Source organism: Haemorhous mexicanus, chromosome 4, assembly GCF_027477595.1.
Source record: "Haemorhous mexicanus isolate bHaeMex1 chromosome 4, bHaeMex1.pri, whole genome shotgun sequence".
NCBI lineage: Eukaryota > Metazoa > Chordata > Aves > Passeriformes > Fringillidae > Haemorhous > Haemorhous mexicanus.
This window is the reverse complement of record NC_082344.1, coordinates 37,996,310-38,023,237: the sequence shown is the minus strand read 5'-3', so window position 1 is coordinate 38,023,237 and position 26,928 is coordinate 37,996,310. Positions and strand designations below refer to the sequence as shown.

The 26,928-nt window shown below is 38.2% G+C and overlaps 1 protein-coding gene across 1 annotated transcript in view; it reads right to left on the bottom strand.

Annotated features, from left to right (window-relative positions):
* Positions 1-5,768: 5,768 nt before the first annotated feature.
* Positions 5,769-26,928, bottom strand: part of CPE (carboxypeptidase E) — a 55,504-nt gene continuing 34,344 nt past the window's right edge. Inside the window, 8 exon segments of the mRNA XM_059844490.1 lie at positions 5,769-8,462; positions 9,845-9,963; positions 12,313-12,412; positions 14,396-14,535; positions 19,274-19,456; positions 20,480-20,597; positions 21,527-21,694; positions 23,503-23,699. Of these exon segments, the coding sequence (XP_059700473.1) occupies positions 8,364-8,462; positions 9,845-9,963; positions 12,313-12,412; positions 14,396-14,535; positions 19,274-19,456; positions 20,480-20,597; positions 21,527-21,694; positions 23,503-23,699 (1,124 nt within the window). The 3' untranslated portion in view covers positions 5,769-8,363.

The window sequence follows — 26,928 nt, the reverse complement described above, 5'->3', positions numbered from 1 at the left end:
TGTAACACTTCAGCAGGTTCTGTTGTGTTTGAAAATTCAGCTCAAAATCAAAGCTAAAAAAATCTCACTCAGCTTCATTCAGATCACAGACAGTAAGGGAAGTAACTCAAAAGCAAGCACGGAAAATCAATACCCAGATATTTTTAACAGCATACCAATACTGTCCACAAAATACAAGGCTGAATTTTCAGAACTCTGTAATTAGTGAGTCAAAAAATGCTCTTAGATTAATGAAGCAGAAGCTCAAAGGGATGTGTGATTATCTAAAATCTCAGGAAACAATTAAACCAGGTGGGACAATCAACTGAGAGGGCGTACCCCATGAAGAATAAAGTAGCTCAGCCAAGGAACACAAAAGCATTTAAACAGCTTTTAAAAAGGACACCAGCCTTGTTTCAAAAAAAAATTATTGTGATGAAAAATCTACTGCACAGCTACATGAACTATCTCAAAGGTAAATTAGCCTCACTGAGAAAATACTGAACATTAGTTCTGCTTCTAAGTTTGCCTAGTTTCAGCTGCCAACTATTTGATCTTGTTCAGGCTTTATTTGCTAGACTGTGGTTTCAATTATGCAGCTACATTAATAAAAAATACAAAACTAGTAAAAATGCTTTTAAGTGTAAACATTATACTATAAAGTATTAAAAATCTGAATTTTCATTTTTATAGATGAAAGAATCAAGTTGAAGTAAAATAGCTTGCTTTTCAAAATTTTGCTCTTAACCTTTCAATAGCCATTTTTAAAAATTATTTTTCAACCCACAGTTTCCAATGGCATCTAAGGCATCTAGGAAGCTTTATCATAAATGAATTATTTTGGTACAGAAATATTCATTGCAATATTTTTCTACTTTTAAAAAATTTGTATTTTTGTTTTGAAATTCATAGGGTTTTCTATTTTTATCTTGGCTCCAATTTTCTTAAATTTTAAATAAGTGGTTTGGGATTAATTACTTTGGAAACAGTCTGTGAATACATCTCCATATTTAAGTGCTTTGTTGAAAAGAAATCTCACTGAATAAAAATTTCATTCTTCTGTGCCACTTGTTCAAATCTATTATATATAATTATTATTTTTTCATTTGAACTTTGTTTTCCTGGCAACTATTTATCTGAGAATTCTTAACATAATGTGCCAGCAACTTATGTAAACCCACAACCAATATGACTGCATATTTTTCATGTTCATTTGAATTTATCTTGGCATCTTATAATACCATCCAGTGCATTGGCAAACAAATATTGAATGACTTAACTTGGGATGTCCTCCAAATTTTGTTTCTTTTCAGTGGAAATTCCCTGCAAGCTATGTCTAACTTTTCAGACATTACAAAAATGATCAGAAGATTTTGCAGATGTTTAACATCTTGCATGTTACCACATAGGTTAACAAGCATCTGATGTTGAGTCCTGTCAGACATATGAGGAAATAGAAAGCTGAAGACAGAATCTATATTTATTTGGAAGGGCATTTATCATGTCCTGATATAACAAGAAGTTTCTTTTCATTTAGTCTTTCAGTTTCCAGAAGAAGGCTCAAGAGAGAAGTCCCTTTAGAAGTTTCTTTTGCAAAAGCCCTGCTAAAACAGCTGGTAAGATTTTTAGGTTGAAATGCAGTAAAAGATTCAGCTGTACATCCACAAAGGCTTCAGCACAGAGCATGATGGGCACCTGGTGTCTCAGAGGCAATGCAGGGCAGCCACACAGTTTGACATGGCCATAGCTACAGCAAAGCTACATGATATGCATTTTAAAACATTCCTGTAATCACTAGCTGGATCCCAGGCTTCCACGGCCCCTTTTGGAGGTGCCTGCCTGGCTCTCCCCAATCAGGGACACCTTCTTCGCCCTCTGGGGGCACCCGGCCCCCTAACACAAGGGTCAGCCTGGGGTTCACTTGCCTGTCATAGGAGCCTAATTTAGACACAATTCACAAAACAAGGAGCCTGCATCCCCTTTATGGCAAGCAGAGTAGGTGCCTTTAAGGATTTCTGGGCAGCTAAATGACTAAAATAGCCTGGGGAAGATGACGTACATTCTTGCCCTGCTCCCTTGCTCCCACACACACTGATGTATGTATGCACACAGTGAATCCAAAAGATAAACTTTGCAGTACTGCTTTTCTTTGCAGTAAGACCTCTCTGGGTCCTAAGTTTTTATGCATTAAATGTGTGCAAATACTGACCTCCAAAACTTTTATTTATGTCTATTGAAACCTAGTAGCGCTGGGACTGGAGTGAATGCCCTCCTTTCCCACACATTAATAATAAATGCTGAGCAGCACAAGCCAGTCAGTTGTTTTCCAGTGTACTCCTGCTCCCAAAGCTGCTTCTGTATTTCATCCAAAACTTCTTTAAACTGAAAAGTATTCCCTCCTCCACAAGAAACAAAGCAGATATGCTGATATATGCATATACAGGGATAAATACGAGTACCATGATAAACCTTCAAATATATTACCTGAATCTGAAGGGGAAAGTAGGTGGTAAGACATTTGCTGATATTCCTTTACAGATTTGAGTTTCTTCGGTCACTTCTCAGAAACCATGTCTTGATCATGTCTAACCTATGGAATCCAGGAACAACTCCCACCTTCCAGGTCTTAATGTGTGCCTCCCACACTCTGGTGTGGAGTCACAGGCACAGGCCAGCTCATCCCTTCTGTACCTCCAGGGAAGTGCAGCAGCTGTGTTCTGCTGAAGGAAACCCAAGCACACAGGCCAAAAGCAAGCTCCTGGTGGGGTCCCTGTTCTGGAGACCTGAAGATTCACGATGCCAGGCCATGCCAGGGCACCTGACTGAACAGGACACTGCTGCACCCCAACACATTCACAGTTGTGCCAATTATGGTGTGGACAGTAGACAGGAAACTCTGAACACCTCACCCCTGGAAGTGTTCAAATCCAGGCTGGATGTGGCTTGGAGCAACCTGGTCTAGTGGAAGGTTCCCTCCCCATTGCAGAGGGGCTGGAATTACACGATCTTTGAGGTCCTTCCAACACAAACCATTGTGTGATTCTGTAATTCTAGGTGCAAACTTGGGCTCTTTGTAGACCCCAGAAAGCCCTGTAATCCACTCCTGATGGGTCTTGGAACAAGTGATCCTTGAGCTTCTCAGGCTGGGCTAGTTTTTGACACACCCTGCGAGAGAACTGGAAGCAGCCAAGAAAAGCCACATGAGCGGATATTTAGTGAGCTGAAGGGAGGGAAGTCAGACTGTAATTTTGTACTGTTCTTGGCAGCCAAGTTCTCTCTTGAGTGTTGTCCATACTTTCTGCAATGTGTTTAATTTACCTTTTGTGCAAGGGGTGCTGGGATAGGGGGGAAGGATGTTGTTTCTACGCCCTTGGATACCAGCACGTGCACCACAGCACACTGCAGAGCTGATGCTCTGCTAAGCTCATGAACTGCAATCTCCCATTGCAGCATGGTCTTGCAACACTGTGGACCCCTCTTTTGCTGCCATGCTATTGGCAGGTGAGATGTTCATCCAGCTCTGTGTTTTGTCTCTAAATTAAGGCCCTGATCACATTCTTGGTGGGTGAATGTAACAAAAATGGCACCCAGATTTACCTTACCTTTCACTGAGCAGCAGTTCAAAGGCTTAAGGGAGCTGTAGGCTGCAACTGGTCCAGCTCACCTCCATGATTTCTACCTTGTGTCTTGCAATGAAACTTAAGTTCCATAACCAATTCCGCACATTGTGAAAGTAGACTTAATTTCTTGTTTATTATTTTGCATCTTTCTCCTAGAAAAGATGAAAACAACTACTGCTCATGCAGAATGAGCAGTCCTGATAGCAGATAGTTCTGACTACTCAGATTCCAGGCTTAAAGGTCTTGTAATAACAGGAACCTTTCCAGAGCAGCTTTACCTTAACACTGAATATATGGACATACTGCACTCCTAAAATCCCACAACCACATAACACTATCCAGCCTTTACTAAAGAATAATTAGAAAAAAGGTCTGTAAAATCCACTTATTTCTCAACACCAGACTGCTTCCAATGCATTTCCAGATGTCAAATTCCCTCTACATTCCCAATGCAGGAGCCAAATTCTTCAGCTTCTCTCTTTGACAATTTCCATTGTGCACAGGGATGTGTGATTACAAAAATCTGTAGTGGCTTAACTGAATATGAAAGGAGAACCAAGATAAAATAACATGGATTATTAACCATTAATTCATGGAAAATGTAGCCCTGTGATAAATGATACCTAATCATGGATGGGTTTAAGTCATTGCTGAAACAGAGTGTCTGTGGCAGAGAGGTAAAATAAGGAGGTATGAAGAAAGATCAGCATTGTGAGGCCATTTAACTCAATTAATACACTCCCATTATCACAGTTAATAAAATCAAACAGCAGTTGTTTCTAAATATCTCATTTTTATACTGCTGATTCCAGTACTTACTATACTGCTGAAAGCCTTGGTCTCTGGATGTGTAGGACTACATCAACTTCTCTGTTGTCATCCACTTCTCTCCCGAAAGCAGGCTTTAGGAACAAAAACTTGAAGCAAGTTCACTTGGAACCTTCAAAGCTAAGAGGCAAACAAACCCACTGTCTTGGGGTTTTTTAATGCCATGGATTTCAGAAAATCTCCTGAGTGTTTTTGTTTTCTGGGTTTAATTATCTAAGTCAGAAATAATGGAAGAGGGGCTGTGTCAACGGCCAAACCTGTGAGCCAGTTCAACAAGCAGTAAATTATTCATAACAGACATAGCTCTACACAAACAGAAACATACACAGGGAATAAAATACTTGCAAGGAGATGATCAGAACAAGTATTTTGCAAGGTTCAGGAAGGTAGAAAGCAAGCACTGCAGTGGCATTTCTCAGTCCTGCATTTCCAGAGCAAACCACAAGCAGGAAACAAGGCACTCCTCCAGCAGAGCAGGTTTCGTGGGAAGCTCTAGAGAGCTGCTCTGTTTAAAGAGGCCATCATTAAACTGCTGCTATTCTACAGCCTCCACAAACATGAGTCAAACTAAACACAGACATGGGAGAAAATTGGAAAGGCACCTTTTAACTTTAAATTCCTAACCTATCTTCTCTGAAACCTCTTCTTTTCATGGTCTAATTATTAAGTGTTCCTAAGACACCTGTAATAGCTGTTAAAAAAAAACAAACCTTGGAAAAATCTGGTAGCAATTCTTTCTAACCTACCATCTCAGTTTCAATTTACACTTTAATTATGTCATTGAAGCTCAGGACTAGCCAGAGCTGTATGTGAATTCACATATATGGATGTGAACACCACAACCTAGCTGGCAAACACAATTCAGATGCAGTGATTTCATTTGACTGACTTCTATTTTTCTATAATCCTGACCCCTGCAGTTATAAGGAATGTTTAGTACCACAGATTTGCAAACACACTGCACAATGTGCTTTCTAATCCCAAGGATCAATATGGAAAAAGATTTGTAAATACTGTAAGAAAGACTCACAGAAGTGTATGCCCTGTCCCCCCCAACCCTGCATGGAGGCAGAGCATCTCATTCATGTCCCTTACTTGATTTGAAAGCCTCCATGGGAGAAGTGCTCAGAAAGATGTATACTCCAAAAGGAGGATGTTCTGGCACAAAGCTAAGGGCCTGTGGATGGCTCTCAGTGGGATATCAGCACTAATCCTGGTCTCCTTTCTCTGTTCAAACAGCATCTTAACTGGCATACACACCCACTGAGGATGTTTATGGCATACTTTGCAGACATGCATGGCCAAAGAGGTCACATCTTGAACCTGCAAATTACTCACACATTTTACATTTTAAATAAAACTGTAGATTTATTGTACAATAGTACAGCATGTGTCTTTTTAACCAAAAGCTCAGCATCACATAACACTTTAATCTTCCATTAAACATACACAGTCCTACAACACAGCTCAGCTCAGCAAGCTACATAATGAATTAATTTATTGAGAGTCCTGGCTACGCTGTTCTTAAGGATGTTTACCTAGAGCAAGAACAGTGGCAGTGGTTCTGGTGCTGTAACATTTAATCACTTTAACCTTTTCTCAACACAGTAATAGCAAGCAGTCATCTAGAGCACAACAAACAGATCACTTAAGGGACACCACATTTAATTGCAAAAGTATGAAACAGTAGACCAGGGCATCTCACACACATCACACAGGTGTGGATTAGAAACCCGTTATGAGATCACTTTGATGTAATGTCTGCACTAACTATGCCACAGGAAGACTGGATGCATGTCAGGCATCGTATCATGAAGTGTCATTTGGACTGAAATTCTTAGGTTTGGAAGAGGCAGACCAGGGTGTTCTGTACAAATATACACTCGCCTAATTACATTAGTTTACACTCCTGTAGCCATCTGCCCATGTGACAGCAACATCTTGTTATAATTCAATTTTATACCATTTACTTCAACTTTACCTGGGTCAGTTTAAAACAAGATCATTACTTACAGACACAGACTGTGTTCTGTGCCACATCTTGGCCTTTCAAATTGTCACAGACATCCAAGTGGGTGTAACCAGGCATCCTTTATGCAAGCTCTTGTGCACAGCAAGCTACAAGGTGTTATTAAGACACATTCAGATAAGATTCTTTATTTGCCACTGGGGTTTTTCATTGTAATGGAGAATCAAAGCTCATCGCTATATAATGACTTAGAGTAAGTAAATTTCTTCTGAAATTTGGACATCTACAACCCCAATGAGCTGCAGGTCACATCACAAACTCTTCACCAGAGAGAGAAAGTTTATGCTTTTTTATTGCTGTTCAGTTTACCATTGCATGTCAAACCTTAAGCCTGTTCCTTAAGAGGATCAGGTGCTATTTTTATTAAAGAATTTAAAATTCTCAGAAAACAGTATTTGCAGTAAATTTTTTAATACCCAAAGGAGATAAATTTGGATCCTGCACCTGAATATGTGATTTTTCACTTACAGCAGGAGTGTGATGGTCCACTCTTGATTGGTTCCGAATGAGCACCAGCTAAAATAATATGCTAATCAAAACACAGAGAGTGGTATTAAAGAAACAGAGGAAGGAAATCTCTATCAAATATCTGATCTTGAATTAAAATAGACTAGCAATAAATGTAAGCTTTCAAACAGACAAGATGCTTAGCTTATCTCAAGTAGCATACCAGGAGTCACTTCCGAAGAATTACACCAAACTTGCACCTACTATGGTCCACATGTATTCTGCAAATTTCACTCATCTTTGCCAAAATACTATAGCATGTTAATTAAAATTTTAAAAAATCAAAAAGGGACCAAAAATAATTGTTTTAAATCAAAGTTGCTTTTGTATCACCTTCAACATTTTTCTGAAAATTTCACCACACTGAAAAAAATTTCACTTATCTGTCTTGTTTCTAGTTTTAGATAAGACTAGCCAGCAGAAGAAACAGAACTTGAAACAAATCCATTATTGACTTGCAACACTAAAAATACAATCTCAGTAGATTTCCAGTTCATTGTCTAAACTGTAATATTTTGATAGCCTTCAGTGAAAAGATGAACTCTTAGCTGATTATCTAGGCATCACTGATACAAGAAATGATTGTTGAAAGGTAATTATTTAATTAAAACAGACTTCACCTGAAATGATTTTTTTCTTGCCGTAAAACAAACACAAGGAGCCTATAAATGAGATGCACTAGATCTTCTTCTTCCACTTCCTAATTTGTTTAACAAGTAATGAGAAATAATTAAAACCTGATCTCCAAACATTATCAACTGTTTAAGGAATAAAGCTCTGCTTTTTCCTGAATTCATTCTATGCCATCTTTTCTTAAAGAGTTTACGCAGATTCTTTCTGCTTACTAAAATGAAGTCAGCTTGTGTTTCTTACATATTTAAATAGCTCCAACACCAGAGACATACAAAGTGTTATACTAAATTTTAATCCTTGTAAAACATTATTTCACCACACACTGTTATTATAAATCTTTTCAATAACATCCATTATAGAACTCAGTAAAGAGCACTGTCTACTACTAAGCACTGTCAAATATTTCTGGCAGCATCGGTAATCGACTACAGCATATTTATTTTTTTAAATCAAGTGTTAACCTACATATTCTGAACTTGCAAATAATACACAACAGATTTTACTGTCATATAGGCTGCATATTCATTCATTTTTCTGACTTTTATAGAAGAGTAAATTTTCTATAACAATATGAAAGAAAATTAATAACTTATTTATCTACCTAGGAGGCTAGTAGTTATTTGTAATCATATTAATCAAAAGATGACTGAAAAATTCAAAGTTAATTATTGTGAAGTGCACAAAATCTAGAATATAGGGAGTTTCCACAGTACATTATACTAAGTCAACATATAATAGATTAAAAGCTGTAAAGCCAAAATCATCATTTAAAAATTGAGTGTTTCTGACATCATCTTCCACCATTCCATCAACTCTTCTTTTTCCTCTTCTTTTCTTTCAGACAATGACTCCAGCTCAAAATCAACCTGATTAAGAGAAACAATCAAAAACATCAGTAAGACTTACAGATAGAGAATTATTGGGCTTTTAAGAGTCATTTATTGAAAGAAGATGCTTAAAACAAACATAGGGCTTAGAAAGGTACCTTTTGGTTCAGGCTGGGTTTATTCCAAAGTGTCTCAAAACTGATTTAAATATGTGCAATACTAGTATATTAATACAATAACTTATCAAAAAACACACACAGGTGAGCAAAATTTCCTAAAGAACCAGACATCTGTCCACTTATATATGACTTGACTAAAAATTTCAGAAAGTATGGGCCAATGAAATAAAACTGAATAGTAGCCAGCCACAAAAATCATATGGCATATTATAAAAAAGTATCATCAGCATATGCCAACACAGATCACAGAGTATTCTGAGTTGGAAGGGACCCACAAGGATCATCAAGTCCAACTCTTATGAGCTCCATTCTCTAACCAGCTGAGCTAATCTCAGCTAACACCTAGCACTGCAGACCCCCAGCATATCAAAACATGTATTCAATGTTATGCCATCAAAAAGATCCAGGGAGCTTTTCCTAACACATGGCTCATCAATGTAGATATCATGTGCTAGTTTCACAGAATTCACAGAATGGCCAGGTTGGAAGAGATCTTAAATATCATCGAGTCCAACCCCTGCCCTAACACCTCAACTAAACCACGGCACCAAGCGCCACATCCATCTTTTCTTAAACACATCCAGGGATGGTGACTCCACCACCTCCCTGGGCAGACCATTCCATAACTTTATCACCCTCTCTGTAAAAACTTCTTCCTTTAGTATATCTTAACATGTGATTCACACTAGTGAAATGGCATTTATTTTAAATACCTCCACATCTGCTCAGAGAGTGAATTAAAAATGCTTCTGAAACCCTAGATGCAGTCTAGGTCTTATTAACCTCACATACTGGATATCTGGGCAAAGCACTGGCTCATTGCTGCCTTCTGCATGGAGCTGGCCACTGGTTTTAACCTAAGCAGGTCTTCATTTGACAAATTAAATTTAAAAAATGTCTAAATCAAAACCTCAACATCTCTTACTTTTTATGTTGTGCTATTAAAAGATATTCCATAATATTCTCACTGGCTATTCAGACATGTACCAATAACAGGTTATCTCAATATTTCCCTTCTCTGTGCCTTTTTATTATAAATAAGAATGCCAAGAGATTAAATGAGTTTACAGTGAGATTGATCTCAGTGGCTGGTGCATCAAGTGCTAGAAGAGTAATTTCCAGACTCTAAATCAACATGTTCTGGAATATCCTGAAAAAACACCTCCTCCTTACACGCATACCACGAAGGAAAAAGGGACATTTTAAATAGAGGATAAATGAACACAAGTGGTGAGCACTTACCACAACAGCAGGGCTGAAGGGCACAGCCACTTTTTTAGTTATTGCTAGATAGCCTGGTGCTGAGGCCGTAACTTTGTAATTTCCAGGCACAAGCAATCTCCAGTAATCACCATCCTTGGCTGTAATGAAGAAGAAAAGAACCCAAATAAACATGTATAAGACTAATTACACAGCTAAGAAGAAAAGCTCATATATCAATCTTTAATATTCCTGTCAGTGCTTTCTTTTTGACTGCCTGAAAGGAGTCTTCCTTCTTTCTTCCTTCTTTTCTCCTTCAGTAAAAGCTCTCTGTGTGTGTGTGTGTGTGCGTGTGTGTGTGCGTATATATATATATACACAATATTTGCTTCCTTTCAGGTAATCAAAAAAAAATTAAATTTTGAAGTTGTGCTGAAGCCCCCACAAAAGATTAGGCCTGCTGAGGCTGAAGGCTCTCCATCACACTGAAGAAAAGGATATTATGGGACATTACTCCACTTCAGAAGCACCCCTCAGCCAATGTGAAGTCCCTGCCAAGTGTCTGAGATTCTGTTTGCAATGTGATACGGATTTTTAAAGTTCCTCAGTATTCTGATAATCCAAGCATAAATAAATTTTATTCTCATCAAATTTAAATACGTGGGACTACCTTTCTCATCTTTCAGAAAAAGCTACAAATCATAATTTCCTAGAATATTGCATGTATATCACCCTTGAAGCATCACTATCTACGTGTTTCAGTATCCAAGCATTGTCAAGGGTTTTTCCTTTGGTTCAGAGAAACAAAGAAGTGGAAGCTTGATCCACTCAGGTCAAAGAAAGGCTCCTCCCACACTGTTACTACAGTTTATATTTTCCAGTCACAGAGTCAAAACTCATCATCATCTTTTCTAGAAATGACCCTATTGCATTTTCACAAAGACTCAGATCTTCCCTGCACCAGCAGCAGGCAATTATCTAATTTGTCACAGGCTAATAATCTGAATTTCTCTGCCTCCAGAAAAGATTGCAGAGCTATTCTAAAGTTCAGCTAGCAGTGCCATTTAGAAGATTTGGCCATGCTCTTTGTACTAATCCCTTAAATGCTTTTTCACCACATCTGCAGCTACATAGTGTACAAAGGGAAAAATTACTTAAATATCTGCTATTTGCATGGTCAAAAAAAAAATGTCAGTAGTCAGTCCAGTTGTTCCCAGATTTTTCTCTTCATAAAACAGAATGGAAAAAAAAAAAACTGCTATAGAACTACAGCAATGATCTAGTCTAATTTCTGTCACTGGAACAAAGCAGAATTTCAACTCATGAATAAAGAAGCAGGAGAAAAGCCAAAGAATATTTCTCCCTCATTTTGACTGTGCTAATATTCAAGTACTTGTTTTCATCCTTGTTTTGACAATACATGACTTTAAGTCTTATACACACACAATGATGTGAAAAGATTTATAATTAGATGCAATTTTTGTATCATAGAAACAGAAGCTCCTCTCTCTCAAATACCTCTTTGCACAGTTTATCCCCTTTTTATTATGCCTGACAATTTATTTCCAGTCTCTATACATTTTGCCTCCTTGTTTACAGTGACAGAAGGTAACTCATGTTTTCACAGACTGCTCTCCTGCTTGGCAGAAGTGCTGGTGGTCTCTTTGCAGGTGACGTGCAAACACAAATCAGAAGTGACTAAATATTCTACCAGTCCTGTTCCATAATATTCTGACAATATAGTGAGATATATAATCAAGAAAATGACCATAAATTAGGCTGATGCATAAAGCAGTGACATTTACGTATTGTTTCTCTAATTGGTATCTTTTGCAAATCAAAACATGTCGTTCAGGATAGGAGAGCATAGGTGTACAGGGAAGGCTGGAAGTTGGCACTCTGTGCAAGCTGCCTTCTGAACTCACTGCTAAAACAAAGCACATCATCTCTGAAGAGGTGACACGTCATTTTCTGTCAACACCAAGCAACACAATGCTTTCATCTTTTAGAACCGCCCTTCTGAAAAAACATCTCGTAATTCTAAACAGCAGGGAGAATTTATCTTTACTGAAGGAAGTTATGTAAATTGGAAATCTGTCAAGAATTTACATACCAAAAGGTATGACTGCATTGTGAAAAATGTAACACTTTTGGACTAAAATTTAGCCTTCAAACTGAAGGCAGCACTGTTGACAGAGCTTTAAATCCTGTCAGAGCTCTGAAACGCTATTTACTTTGCAAATTAGAAGACAGACTAGAGCCTTAATAACCAAGAGCCACCCGAGCCAATTTACACCAGAGACCCATGAAGTACAAAAACCAGTCTCAGCTACTCTGAGAGCACAACACAAGTGAAAGATTCATGAAATTCCGCGGGCAGCAAACTTCTTGAGGTACAACATACCGTCCTGGTTTCAAACTTTTGCTCCCTTAAAGCTGCAGTTATAAAGATGTGAAATGGCTCCAGGCTGCTAAGCCAAGGAGAAGCACTGCTGAGGTACCACACTCACCTGATGTTACATCATGGCTTATCCCCTCCACAGAAATTGTAGCATTTGCTATTGGATTGCCCTGAAGATCCTTAACAAACCCCTTCACTCCTCGATGAATCTAAAATAAATAAGGTCACCAACAAATGGTCAATAAAAAATTCTTAAGAAAAGATGGAGGTTTTTGGCAATGGAATATCCATTGATATATCTAACAAAGCATGCTATGAACCCTATGAATAGTCTACAGGCTGACCACTATAAATGATACATACTAAATATCATAATGGAACTAGGAATTCAAAGGAAAAATAATTCAGCAGGTATTATAATAATATATCCATTCAATGCAAGGAATTCTCAGAAATACACAGCAAGTCATAATACATGTAAACATTGATTCGCAAATCTTTGTCATATTGGGGATTAATGAATGCACAGAAAGGCTTTGAAAGAAGAGCCTACAGAAACCTTTTCTTAAAAGTTTCATCAACTGTAGGAGTGTAGAGCTAATGACATAATTTCTTAAAGGTGAAGCATTAGCAAAGTAAATGCAGTCACTTGGACTTAGTGGGCAATCCCTCTGAGAGATGCTTGAGCTTTCTACTGCACACCCCAGACATCCAGTTCTGTGAGCTGGGACCACAGAGAGTCACAACACTCCCTGCTGGACTGTGGGAGAAGGGCAGTGGTGGGTCATGTCCTTGCCCCTTCATGCTCCAGGTAACAGCCCCAGCAGTACCTAATCTGCCTGCTCCCACTACACATGAAATTAAACTGCTGATATGATCTCAGTGGGCAGAGAGACCAGTCCTGCCAGTGTATCTTAAGCACAGCCTGAAAGCAAACTCCTCAGAAGCAAGAGACTGAGGATCAACTGCCTTTTCATCTCCAGAAACAGGGAACTCTTGGTGCTGGGGATGAGGGGATGTTGGGAACCTCTGCGGAGATGCACCTCACTGTGAGCCTGGAAACAAAGCAGCAAAGCGCTGCGAAGTTCAGGCTTCTCTCAGATTCCATGTCCTTTGAAAAGGCTGGTGGATCCCAAGTTTTATTGTGAGATACTGACATTCCCCTTTACAAACCTATAGGGTGAATTCAGCTGCACCTGAGTTCAGCTGACAGATTTAGTTTAGAGTCCTCTAATATGCATTCTGGGAGAAGCCTTAGAAAAGCAGAAATTACATATTTGCACTGTCCCCAGCACTCCCAGGGGAGCTGGAGCATAGACCTGGCCATCTTATCCTGCAAGAAGATAAAAACCAATGCCAAACAGAGCATCTGAACTTCAAGGGTAAAGCCGGTAGCTCTGCAGGAGCAAAGGAAGTTGGCAAAATAGTATCTTATACATGAGCAATTCTGAAAATGCAATGACAACATAGCTTTCCATGAGACAGAGAAAATTAACCCCTGTGCAGAGGAGCTGAACAATTTGAGATGGATTCCATAAAGAATGGGTAAAAACCTGCAGGACAAGTACAGCTTTTTCCTCAGCCTACAGATAATGTTTTAACAGAATGGAATAAGACTTCAAATATTCAAATATTTCAGGGTTCTGGCTAACTGAAGCATTTCTGCATAATTAAGTCCTTAAAGAAATGAATATATTAATTGACGGGTTCTGCTAACAAAGTGTGTTCCTCATTTCACAGTCTCAGGTGTGCAACCACTAATGATATCAGATTTATTTGTAATTTTTAACTACAATATTCAGGTTTCAGAAATTCTATATGGTCTAATCCAGCTGCCCAGGTTCCTGTACATCCAGAGAATGATCCATCCCACATCTGCAAACACACTGGAGTATCTGCAGAGGGCAACCCATTTCTCTGAGCACACACACCAGCTCTGGGGCAGCTCTAAATTTAAATTAAATATCAGCAACAGCTTAAGTAGGCTGAGAGGGATGCTATACTGTAAATTCATCCTTCTTTTCCACTCTTCTTCCACTTAGATATATCACACAGGATTTACCACCACAGAGACAAATGGGAATTAAAGCAACATCTGGATTAATATGATATTTTGAATTAGATGTTCACAAAGCACAAAGTTTAGAAGCTTTATGCACAATATCTGGTTTTGCCATCCTCTTCTCTGTTACCTGCTCAATGTAATTTATAAGAGAGTTCTTGTTGTCCTCCCAGTAGCCCTTCAGAGTTTCTTCAGGTGGGAATTTTTCACAGCTAAGCTCCACTGTGATTTCAAAGCAGTTGCTGCTGAGGTAATTGAAATCCTGCATTCCTGCAATGCCAGAAAACAGAGGCAGTGATACATTTTGTGTTTGTAAATAAGGGGGGGGGACACATGAAATGCTGGGATTATTAGGAAAGAACAGCTATAAATACAATTGATGCAGCTCCACTCCATCTGCTTAATTTTGAATTCAGAAGCTTTAAATCAGAGAAACCAATAGGACAAATAATTCCAAAATACATTTTCTTGCCAGGGACAGTTTTAAAAAGCCTTGATAAATAGGCTGTATACTTCCACTTGATGCTGCACGTGACCTACATACTTTTAACTCACGCATTTTTGGATAGCTGACATATAAGTTACATTTTTCTCTTTGGGAAAAGAGAAAAATGTAACTCAGGGATGCCCTAGTTTCTCAAGAACAGAAAAAAGAACCAATATATTTTCCAATTTTGTGCACAATGTCCATATTCTACAGTTTGTTTCCCAGGGCTTCGTCTTGTCCAAGGTTTATGTGTTGCTCCTGAAAAAATTCATCTTTTGTATTTCTGGGACACAGAATGGGATGAAGCTGGCCAAGATCTAAACTACAGCCTACCACATATGCAATCTGGAGTGCACTGGGCTGTGCACTCTTTACCTCCCTGTTCACAATGGTGATTAGGTGCAATACACAAGAAACCAAAACATTTCTAAAGATTTATCAAATATTGCAGCAACTTGGCTGCCCCTGGTCAACTCCTCAAAGTGCCCTATCCGTGGCACGTATCACATGCATGCACATCTTCACACTCCCAAAGCCTCTCACTGTGACAAAGTGCAGCACTGACTTTCCCATGCTTTAACAGGAACTGCCCTCTGAAGATCAGAAAGGCTTAGATACCTCAGATATAACTGAGATTCAGCAATGAATGCCCTTTATTGCTGACCACGAGAAGGACTTTGAAACTGAGAACACAAAAACTTCTCTGTTGCACTACTCCAGTGACTGAGGGACTATAGTGTCTTTATATTACTGCTTACAAAAGCAAGCTTGGAATATGGGAAGAAAACTCAATTTTTTCAGGTTTTAATAAAGGAACACCCAGCTTCATAAATGAAGTGGAATGCAGGGTGTGCTCCTGGCATCCAGGCATAAGACTTTGAACTGCAAGCTAGAGCACTAAGTTAGCCCAGCTTCTTCACATAGAAAAGACAGTAACCTTTAGCAGGACAGGATGTACTTGAATGGGAAGAACAGGAACGCCTCCTACACTAGTGTTTAGTGAAATCCTTAAAAAACCCTGACACTGCTTCCAAAACTGGTAATCCAAGTCAGGAATTAGTTGAGTGCCAAGGGTTGATATGAGAGTATCTGAAAATTAAAAAAAGATACTTAAACAATAACCTAATAGTACAGCAAAGTAAGCTGCTTTGGAAAGCTATTTTTGTAATGACATGAATCTGATTAGACTCAGGTGACTCTGTAATGACAGAAAAAGCAGAGCAGGCACATGGCTATGTAGCCATTGATTACTATCTGTTCTTCACATTTATGGTTCCAGACAGGTACTCCATGCAAAAGGTATGTTAAAAAGTCTTTAAGGATGTTGAAAAGTTATACAGTCAGCAGCCAAAAATTAAAGCTCTTTGTGCAAATTTAGTTTTTCTTGTGCATGAGTGAAGTCATTAATTACATGCTGATAGAGAGAAGCCCTCCATTAAAAACATCATGGTTTTTGTGTACAAACTTGTTTCTCCCCAGAGTCTGATGGCTAAAAGAGCCATTCCTGAACACAGAAGAATGACCTCTTTGCCTTGGCTTGCTCTCTCTGAAAAACCTACAGGGATCAGCTGATTACAGATGACAACTAGTACAAGAGTAACAGCATCAGGCCTCAGACTTAGCACAAAGGTGCTCTTGGGGGAAACTTTTATCTGTACCCCTGCTCTGCAGAAGGAAGTAACTGCCAAACAGCAATGTTGAGAAAAACCTCACAGAAACTGTAATCAAAAGAGAGAAGAAAAAGTCAAATATTCCTCTACGTCATCCTCTCTCTCCACCCAAAAAGCCAGAAAGGGGAATTGCCACCTTGCATGAGGTTGGTGAGGAAATCCTGAGGTCAGACAAAAGGGAAGGACAGAGCATGAATGCAATGGAGGGTTCCTCTTTACTTCCAGTTAGAGCAAAGGACTGTCACAGATGTTCAGCCTTCCTACTGAAAGAATCCAGGTATTCAGAAAGCCATGAAAAGAACCCACAGCCACATGAGAGCCATCCATCCACCACCCCTGCAGACTGAAGAACCAGTGAAGATGGCTGCTGGCCCACCTGTCTTTGACAGAAGGTACAAGGCCCTGAGGATCAATTATATGGGCAAAGAATTGATGTTGCACAACTGGGGCACCACAATAAGCTCTGTAGGGCAACAGCACCTATAGTAATTCATTAGAATGAAAAATCATCTTTTCCTACTGTCAAAGGCAGAACCTAGGAGATGGCCTGGAATAGAGACAGAAAATGGGCAGGAGTGGATACAGGAGCTGTGTTTAGTGCAGAAAGGAATCTTTAGTAGAAGAGTGAGAAAGGAAGGGAAAAGGGGAAAGTGGGGTACAAAAGCCCAAAGGAGCCCAAGGCTGCAAAGGTACAGAAGTACCAGCTTAGCTCCAACAGGAGCAGATGCAATGGAGACAAGGCCTTCAGAGTTTCTTTTGATATATTCCTAACTCTGGTAAGGATGTACAGTGGAATACTTTCCCTAAAGCAACATAAATGGCTTTTCAACAGCTTATGCTGCTGCTAACTTGCAGTTCATTACCATATGGACAACAAAAGATCACTGATACCATCAATAACTGAATTGCCACATCTTGGTTTTCAGATGGAACTTTTCCTATTAAAACTTCCCAGAAATTTTCACTTGAACTGAACAGTGTTGAGTTATTTCCCTCAGCACTAGAGATAGAAAGAGCAGATCTGTTCTCACTGAATTATATTTGTTTTTTTAAGTTAGCAAATACCACCACAGAGGTTTTGTTCAAAAGTCACAGCTTGCCAGCTGATTTCTGCACTTGAAAAAACCCCAAACCAATAACAGATTCAATCTGCATGGTCCAAAGTATATTGTTGTCTCTCTATTTTTTATTACTTGCACCATATGAGCATGAGAGATCCTGCTTAGCACTAGGATTACTGCTTGTTAACATCTATACAAAGATGAGAAAAAGAAAGGCCTCACTTGGGAAATTAGCAACCTAACTTAAAATAAGATCCAAAAAGAGGAAATCAAACTTTCCAAAGACTTTTTCCAATGGAAAAATGTGTCTTTGCCATATGCTGTTTAATTGGAATCAAAGCATTTCATCAAAACAGTGGAAAAACTGCTTTTCATAGCATTTTCTTAAGGAAAAATAAGCTGAAGTTAAATATATCTACATTTTTATAGTTAATATTTAATATTTCATTAAGCTAAATTTGAACTAAATTTAAACAAATTTTAACTATTTTTATATTTTATATTTTAACTGTTTATATTAATATTTTTCAGCTTTTGTAACCTTCAGTTTTCAAGTTTTAATGGTTCCAAGAACTTTTTCAAGAATTTTAAAGGTTTCAATTTAAAGTCTGAAAAGCTTCACACACAGTGATATTTAGGGGTTTTAGTTACATTCAGAAATGTCAATATTTTACTTCATACTCAGCCCCTGGTGATCACTGGCTGTGTGAGCACTAGCAGTTGTTCTTTTTCTAATTTCTTCATAGGAGCTTAAATATTTCCTTCTTTTAGTACCACCTTTACTGTAAAAGAAGCAGAGTTAGGCTACCACTTAGGCTGTCTCATGCTTTGAGAGATTCCTAATCACTTCAGGTAAAAATTTAAAATTCATTCAGAGACTGTAATTGAATGTCAAGAGAAAAGCAAAGAATAAAACAGTTATGTGTGTTCAAAGTCATCCAGCATAAATCAACAAAGCCAAAGCATAGGAAAATCACTCCAAAACAAGCTGGCTCAGAAATCTTCAGCTCAGTTTTCATTCCAAGTTTAGCAGAGGCAGAACACTCTAGAATTTAGATATCCTAAGACCTGTTTGGCTCAGTTTACGAAGATATCAAAATTGTTAATAGAAAAGAATGAAATGTCTCATTTGAATTAAAAGTCTCATTTCAGGCTCCTCTTCTGGACTCCTGGAAAATTAATCTGGACATGCCTGTAGTAGCTCTGCTGCTCCTCTTAGCACAGAAAGCTCTACCAAAGTCTAGGGAAACAGCACCTGGGCAGGAATCAGGCACTAACCAAGCCACAAAGTATGGAGATGCAAATGCAAACAAGTATCTTCATGGCTGGCTTTTGTTCCCATTAAAACCCAAGGCCAAACTCCCATTTCCTGTAACACTGCACAATCAGGCAACCAGGCTTCCCTGCTTCCTTCAGCTTGGATGCCTTCATTATTGAGGTTCAAATGAGCCAATAGCCTGTTCTATTGAGGGTTTGTCAGGGGATTTTTCACTCCTTTCTTAACCCCTCCTCCCCAAAAAAACTCTCTTAATATTTCATGATAGCAGAGCTATCACTCGCCCACTGTAGAACTATTAAATTCGCAATGACCTGGAGCCTGAAGAAACACTGTAGAAAAAGCAATAAAAAGGAGTATTTTAATAGTTATCACTGTGAGCTTTTTCAGATTTTAGAGATGTACTGTGGAGAGCGATCAGCCTTTGATTTAGGCTCAACCAGACCAAAAGTTGTGGAAAACATAACTCCAGCCCAGAATAAGCAGTGACACGGACTCCTGTGGGTGGGCTCACCTCCTGGGACACTGTACCACGCCCCACCATTAGTTGTTCCATCCACAAAGCTGCTGTCATCATCATTTTTACGACACGGTGGTCTGTTCGGGTCAGACATAGCAGGGTTAAAAGAAGAATAACTGCGAGCCAAGCTTTGAAAAATAGCATCATCAGGGCAGGAGCTGTACTCATGAGCGCTGCCTAGGGAGGAAAAACATCCCAGGAACAAGGATTAGTAAAAGGGCAGTAACAGTGACTAGGCTCACAATTTAGATCATTAGCACTGCACAGCAGAACTGTGCCTGAAAACACTATGTACACAGGTAAGTGTCCTACAGCATCACAAGTTAACATGGCATTATCTTTTTAACATTAACATTTCCCCATCACTTCAGCAATTGCTGCCCTATTGTAAAAGTGGCTAATCACAACAGTCTCAATATTTACAAAAGTACTACTTTAAAAGTGCACTGCAAAACCTAAGCTTTCTAGCCTTCAGATATTTTTTTAGAAGAACACACAGTTCAAAAACACAGATTTCTCCCTAAAGAGTTTTATAGTTGGAGATTAGAAGGATTTGCAATTAAACTGCAATAAAGTCAACTGAAAGAAGAGAATCACAAACAATGTAATTTCATTAAACTTCGGTCATGTGCTCATCCCATAGTAGCAGGAAAAAGCAAACTAATATTGCTGTATATTTATGATTACATTTGTGCCATAATGTGATCCTTTTTATAAGGGACCAATACTGAAAACAGCAACAGTGATAGTTGTTTCTGTCAGCACACTACTCCTTTCAGAAATTCATTTTTTACAGGTGCAAGAAACCTTAACCCAGATACATCTTTCTCACTTAATTTAAACGGGATACAAACAGCCCCAGCTAATTTAACAGCTAAGTTGACTTGATTAATATAACTGAGGGATTATGATTCCCTCAGGCATTTCATTTTTGTACTGAAACAAACTACCATCTTCAAAACTAGAAAATATGGTCATACAGTGACTAGCTGTAATCACGAGATTAGCATGATAAAATAAGTCATTAAAAAACAATGGCTATAAATAATGTTTATAAATTTTTTTCCAATGTTTATATAGCTTTGCAGTGTTTTATGGTTTTGTTTGCAAGTTTATAAAGTGGATCTTAGCTACCAGTGAAATAATTACAGAATGAAATTTCTACCTCCTACTATTTCATGTTAACTTCTATTTACATACCACTCCGAGTCTCATCATAAGGATAGTTTGCAACAAGGTCACCTCCATGAAGATTGGCAGAGAGCACAAAGGGAATATCCATAATCCAGTGAATGACACCTTTTGTTTCAGGAGCAAGCTACAACAAAATAGCATTACCAGCAGTTACTAATCAATAATCCAAGGCAGAAACATTCAATTAAATACAGTGGACTTAATTATTACCACATACACTGTGCAAGACAGTTAAGTGAACAGCAATTTTATTCTGGCTTCAGAGAAAATTAAATCAGTCCTTATGTTAGATTTATAATTATATTAAGTGGATTAATCGAAGTCCAAAACTGGTGTCAGCTATCTCAGAATTAGACTACAAAAAAAGCAATCTCAACCTTTTACTTCTTCCCATTATGGATAAAAAAAGCCTACTCAATTTTAAACAAAGGAATATTAAATAATTTTTTTAATGTTGGTGCAGTCTTTTCTCTGCATGGAAGGTAAAATTACTTTATTAACATTTTTAATTTGAAGCCAGAACATAGTTATTAAGGCCACAGTCCTATGGGACTGCAGTCACAACACTCGATTTTCTAGAACTTCCTCTGGGGGTAAACACAAGAAAATAAAAATCCCTCCAGATATACAGCTGCATATTAAAGGCTTAAACTTAACAAAAATGCCTGTGTTATATGTGAGAATAGCTATCTGGCTAGCAATATAATTAAGCACAATACACAAGTGAACTTCTGGCAATGGTTAAAATGCAGAATATTTGGAAAACCAGCTTAAAATCAAGAGAGAAGGCTATACAAAAAAAATGGTAAGATATCTTTTGACTGAGGAATTGTCTAAGGATTAAGATGGATCAAAAGAGTTTACTACAGCAATCTATTTTGAGGAAACAAATCAACAAGCATCAGATGGATAAATTTAACAAGATTAACAAAATATTCAGAACAACATGAACAATTAAGACCATAACCAGAGCTCTTAGGGGTCACTACTGTTTGCTTACATAAAAGGGAAGAGATGGGCATGTCAGGGACCCAACATTCAGCCCCTACTTACCTTGGGATTCTGGTCCACAGCTTTTTTCATGTTCTTCAGAAGATGGTTGTTTGGGCCACCTTCTTTCTCATTAACATAAACTATTCTATCAAGATCAGGGAAATTTCGGTTTAGGTCTATCCCTTGGGCATTGCTTCGACCAACAAACCAGTCTTTAAGCTCACCAGGCTAAATGAGGAAAGGGAACACAAAGAGAAGGGAGATGAGTAGATTCAGGAGATTACATATCAAGATTCATATGGGTATGTTTACTTCCCATGTGCTTGAGAATAAGGGATCATGTGGGAGAAAAAACTCCTGAGGCACCAAGAGCTGAGCCAACCGCCCCTTTTCCTTCCTAGAGCTCTGTGGGGACAAAACCAACCCCTATTTCACTGGGGGTCTTGTAGGACAGGCTTATTCTCATATGGCACACTTGGACTGGGGGTCTTGTAGGACAGAGTAAAATTACCAGCAGTATCAGATTTTTCAGTGCCACTGGTGTCTACCCCCAAGATTTGGCTTTTCCCCATGCCTCATGCCCTGACTGTGAATTACAGATCTCATTGTAGCAAGACTCACAGTACTTGTAGGCTTATCTGGAAGCCAAAGAAATGTTAGCATTTGTCTTAAGTTCCTCTAAATAACTTCCAGCGTAAAGAAGGACCTTAATCTTTTGCCTGAATCTTTTATTGTGTCTGGCAGCCTTGTTCACTGAAATGGTAGCCATGAGAATTTTTCACAAAATTATTTCTTTAAACAGATTCTCTAAAATGAGTTTTGGATTTCATTAAGGAAATACCTTCAGAATGCGTGGTTTTCCCTAACTTCTCTCTGTAAGCTTTCAGTACTCTTTAATAGTTTAAGTTAGGCTACTCTTTAAGTAGGTTAAGTTTGGTTACTGATTTTAATTTGGGGTATACTGAATATACTGTCACACTCTGTGTACTGGATCAAGATAGTCTAAATTAGAACAGCAGTTCTAAATCGAGTCTTATCATATTTAAATTTTAATAATATTTAAATTTTAGACAACCATATAAAAGTAGATGTACTTTGGCTAAGGAGCAAAAGTTTCAAACAATATTGTGAAACTCTAGAGAGGGATATTTCAAAGCAGTAAAATGCCACATCAATCTGAGGACAGCTTCTACTTCACTGCCACGAGAGGGAGATGTACGACCAAATATAAAGAGTCTGTGCATATTTTTAAAGACTTCATGAGAATCAGTTTAATAAAGATCTTAATAAGGTTTGACTTATTTAATCATAAACAGAGAACTTGAGAACGTTCAACATTTCAATATTAATTTAGAAAATAAATATACCTTGTAAGCAAGGAAATTCTTATTTTTGTTTATAACAAAATACACACCAGAATGTGTATAACAGGGTTACTATTTGACTGCCATTTGCTAATTATGCATTTATATATTTTATGTTTCTTGACTGAGTCATCGCCCTAAAATGCATACTAAATTTTCTTGACTAACACCTTAATTAAAGTACTTCATGCATGAAATTAAGAATCAAAGTTATCAATATTAATAAGATGGCTCATAATGCTTTTTGTTTTGGGACCAAGCTCTGGTGAACGTGAATAATTTTTTAAGTGTATTTGCAAGGGAATATTCTTAAAGAAAACAAACTTTCACTTTTCTAGAACTTCTGAAACATCATTTATTACTAGTTTAGGAAGTTATGGCTTTAAGAAGCAATTCAATCAGTGAACGTAGTGAAAGAATATGCATGAAACTTTAGCATAATTATATTTTAAAATCACAGGAGAGAAGGCTACTTGTTGAAAAGTCAAGCATAAAATCCTCATTTTCAAACATAACAAGCCTACTGTACTTTTAGGAAATGCTTTGGTTTTGTTGTTCCATCCAACAATTGCCACCAGGAGTCCATGTACCTGTAAAACTGCTAGTCCAAGAGCCATTATGATAAAGCTGACAGACACTGATAGGTATTCTTTCACACAGAGCCTTACAAACCTGGGATGCTGCCTTCTCAAAGCCATCTGGGTTCAAAGATGGCATGATATGGATACGTGTGCTATGGATCAAGTTGATAATAGTATCATTTCCTTTCTGGTATTCATTACACAAGTACTGTGCCAAGAAGATGAGTAACTCCCTTCCAACAGCTTCATTCCCATGCATATTCCCAACATATTTAAATTCTGGCTCTCCTGCAAGAAAAAGAAGAACATGTCTTAGAACAACATATAAAAATCACCTACAGACTGGATCACACAGCACACCTGAGATGTGGGTATGACTATTACTACAACTGGGCATGCTATCCCCAGGAAGCTTCAAAACTCCTTCAGAAAAAGGGATTTAGGGCTTTTTCTAAACTCTGGCTTAACAAATGCTAATTGATATTCAGCTGTTTGCCAAAGGCAGAGCAAGAGGAACAGAGGACAACACAGTGTGCCAAAATAAATGCTAAACACCAACATTAACATGGCTACTGTTGAGATCTAATGCAGTTGATGCATCAATACTACAAAGGTGTGTCTTGATTACTTAGTTTTAAAATATTTAAACTGACACTAACAGAGCTTCTTATCTTAACTGTTCTCTCCAAGATTAGGTAAAGCTTATTCTACTACACATGCATTAAACTGCAATTCTTTCATGAAAGTAAGGCCATAACCAGCTGTTGACCACAGTGATTGAAAAATCTTACTCAGCAGGTGTTTTGGATATTCAGCTCAGACTTTATGGGCCAAGTGCAACAACCTAACTCATAAAATCAGCAATTTCCATTTGACATCCTAATAAACAGAATTAACTATATGCTTAAATATTCCATATATATATAAAATCTATATTTAATGCTTATGTGTATATTTAATGTAAATGTTATACATATTACATAACCATACAATACACATATTAAATGTGTAGCATATATACATATATATATATGTTGTAGAACATATAGAATGGGTAACAAACAGATATTCTCTGTATAAAAAAGCCATCCAATATTCCCAATTGCTAAATAGTCTCATTCTCATGACCATGTACATGAAAACGACACAACACATGACTTATGGAGCAGTGAAGGATTTGCCTTTTAAAAGACTTTATTTTGGGCTCTCATTCCAGAGAGGTTTTAGTGTACATATAAATAACTAAATGAGATCAAGGATGTCCTGGAAATAAAACAAGGAATATGCTATTTTCTAGGCAGAAGCTCCTTTTTCGTTATGCTTTTCATTTTTAAATGTAGTTCTGCTGTAACTGCTTTAATCAAATATTCAGTTAATTGTAGGCTCTGGATAGTCTTCAACCACACTTTATGATAGCCTTTAGCACTATTAAAGGGGCAAATTTACGCCAGGAAAAATGTTACACAAACAACACCTAAGTAATTGCTAATCAAGCATGCAGCCATATCTACTTACAACCCTTCAGTCTGTGCTTGTTAACCTTAATCCAGTGATAAGATGCTAGCACACACAGTGCTATTAATACATGGCTTCCTTTCCTTCCAGCTAAGTTGGTTTTATAAATATGGATTCATCTCTGAAATGCTTTGCTAGACAGGCTTAAAAGTTTCCTAATTTGAGAGAAACAGCTTCACTTTATCCGACAGACAGAACGCCATTACTGTGACTAAACCCCTCCATTTCCTCTTTTGGCATTGAGATCCTATTTACTGTTTCTTTCTATCTGCTAATACCAGGGAATGCAAGAGGTTTAATCAACAAGAGTAATCAGACCACGCAATCAACCTGATCCCCTAAAACAGATGGATACAGTGTAGTGAAATATGCAGCACTGCACATCACATGCACTCAGAATACTCACACACATGTACACTGGCATGTTACTTATGAGGAAAATGCTTCACAAGCTAACAGGCAAAATTGTTACTCCACTAAATATCAACACACCTGCATTCTGCACCTGTGCTTTTCCCTAGGGCATACCTAAGGAAGCCTGGAGGAGAAACTTTTTCTTCTGGTTCCCAGAGCTGTGCATTAATCTCCCACTTTCTCGAACTGAGAATTGAATTTTACAGGCCTGGTTCAAATGAGTGAACAGAAACATATGTTTTCCATAGGGTGTTACTTGGCCTTCCCCCAGAGCAATCGTAAACAGCGTTTGTAAGGGATCATGGAAACAGTCACACAGGGTCCACAGTGAGCCAAGAACACAGCTTTGGTTCTTCAGGAGTAATGAAAAAAGTAATGACCCATCCCAAATAAGCCAGGAAGAGGTACTGAGACACTCGAAATACAGAAAGTGTTTCCTATGAAAAGTGATTGAAGACATCAGCCCCATTTTCCTTAGGTCAAATATACCAAACATCATATCACAGAGGGCTTGGTCAGGAGAACAGTACATCCCAACACCGCAAAAAGGGACTGATTTTCAGTGAAAGGAAGCAATGACAGTTTCTGGAGTGATAAAGAAAAATTACACAACTCATAACACAAAATGTGAAACCAGTATTCAGAGAAGCCTCCAAACACTGAGGTGTCAGCACAGCTCCTAAGTTTTGCCAGCAAATCAAGAGTTAAAGATTAGTTAAAGTATTGAACAGCAAATGTAAATAGAATGAAAAGGAGAAGATAACAGAAAACTGAATAACAGCCCTGCTTCAAAATGTAAATTCAGTATTTATATTTTATCTCCCTTGGGCATTTTTTTATCTCTGTCTCTGAAGCAAAGAAACCCATCTCCTATCCATCCTCTGGCTGCAGAAGACAAGGATGCCTGGTCCACCCCTGTCCACACCTCTGTCAGCTCCCATCCCAAGCACTTTCTTAATTCTAGGCACAGCAACCAAAGAAATACTGGGTTTCTTCTCAATATAAGTACTCAATGTCATACTGTATCCAAAAATCTTAGAAAAACTCATTCATTTCATCAGCGCAATGCAGCCAGCGTTCCACACCCACTACTGCACCAGGAAGAACCAGCTGCTGCTGCTGCTGCTCCTCCACTGCATGGGCTAACAGACACCTCAAAAGCCAAGGGTGGCAGCAATCAGGTCATTCAACCTGAGCACTTCATGGTTTCCCTGGTCTAGTCATAGAATATGTCCTGCCGCACCATTTCCACAAGGTTCAGCCTTCTCCAGAAAACAGCCCAGCCCATGGAGAAAACAGCCTCTGGGTCGATCACCTGTTGCCAGCACTCTACTTAACCAGAGGAAGAGCTGCTCTTCCCATTAATCCTTCATGAGCCATTTAATGCAGACCTTAATCACCCTTTGTAAGCTTCCATAACTGCAATTGCCTCAAAGAATTTTTTATTTTTTTTAATTAAAAGACTCTGGAAGTGTCAATTCGATGAAGAACTTTTAAACAGTAGAAAAACTTCTCTGCCACTGCAGAACTGGAAGTGGCTTTAAAGAAGAAGCTTGAAGAAATAATAACTGCCTTTTCTAATTTCTTT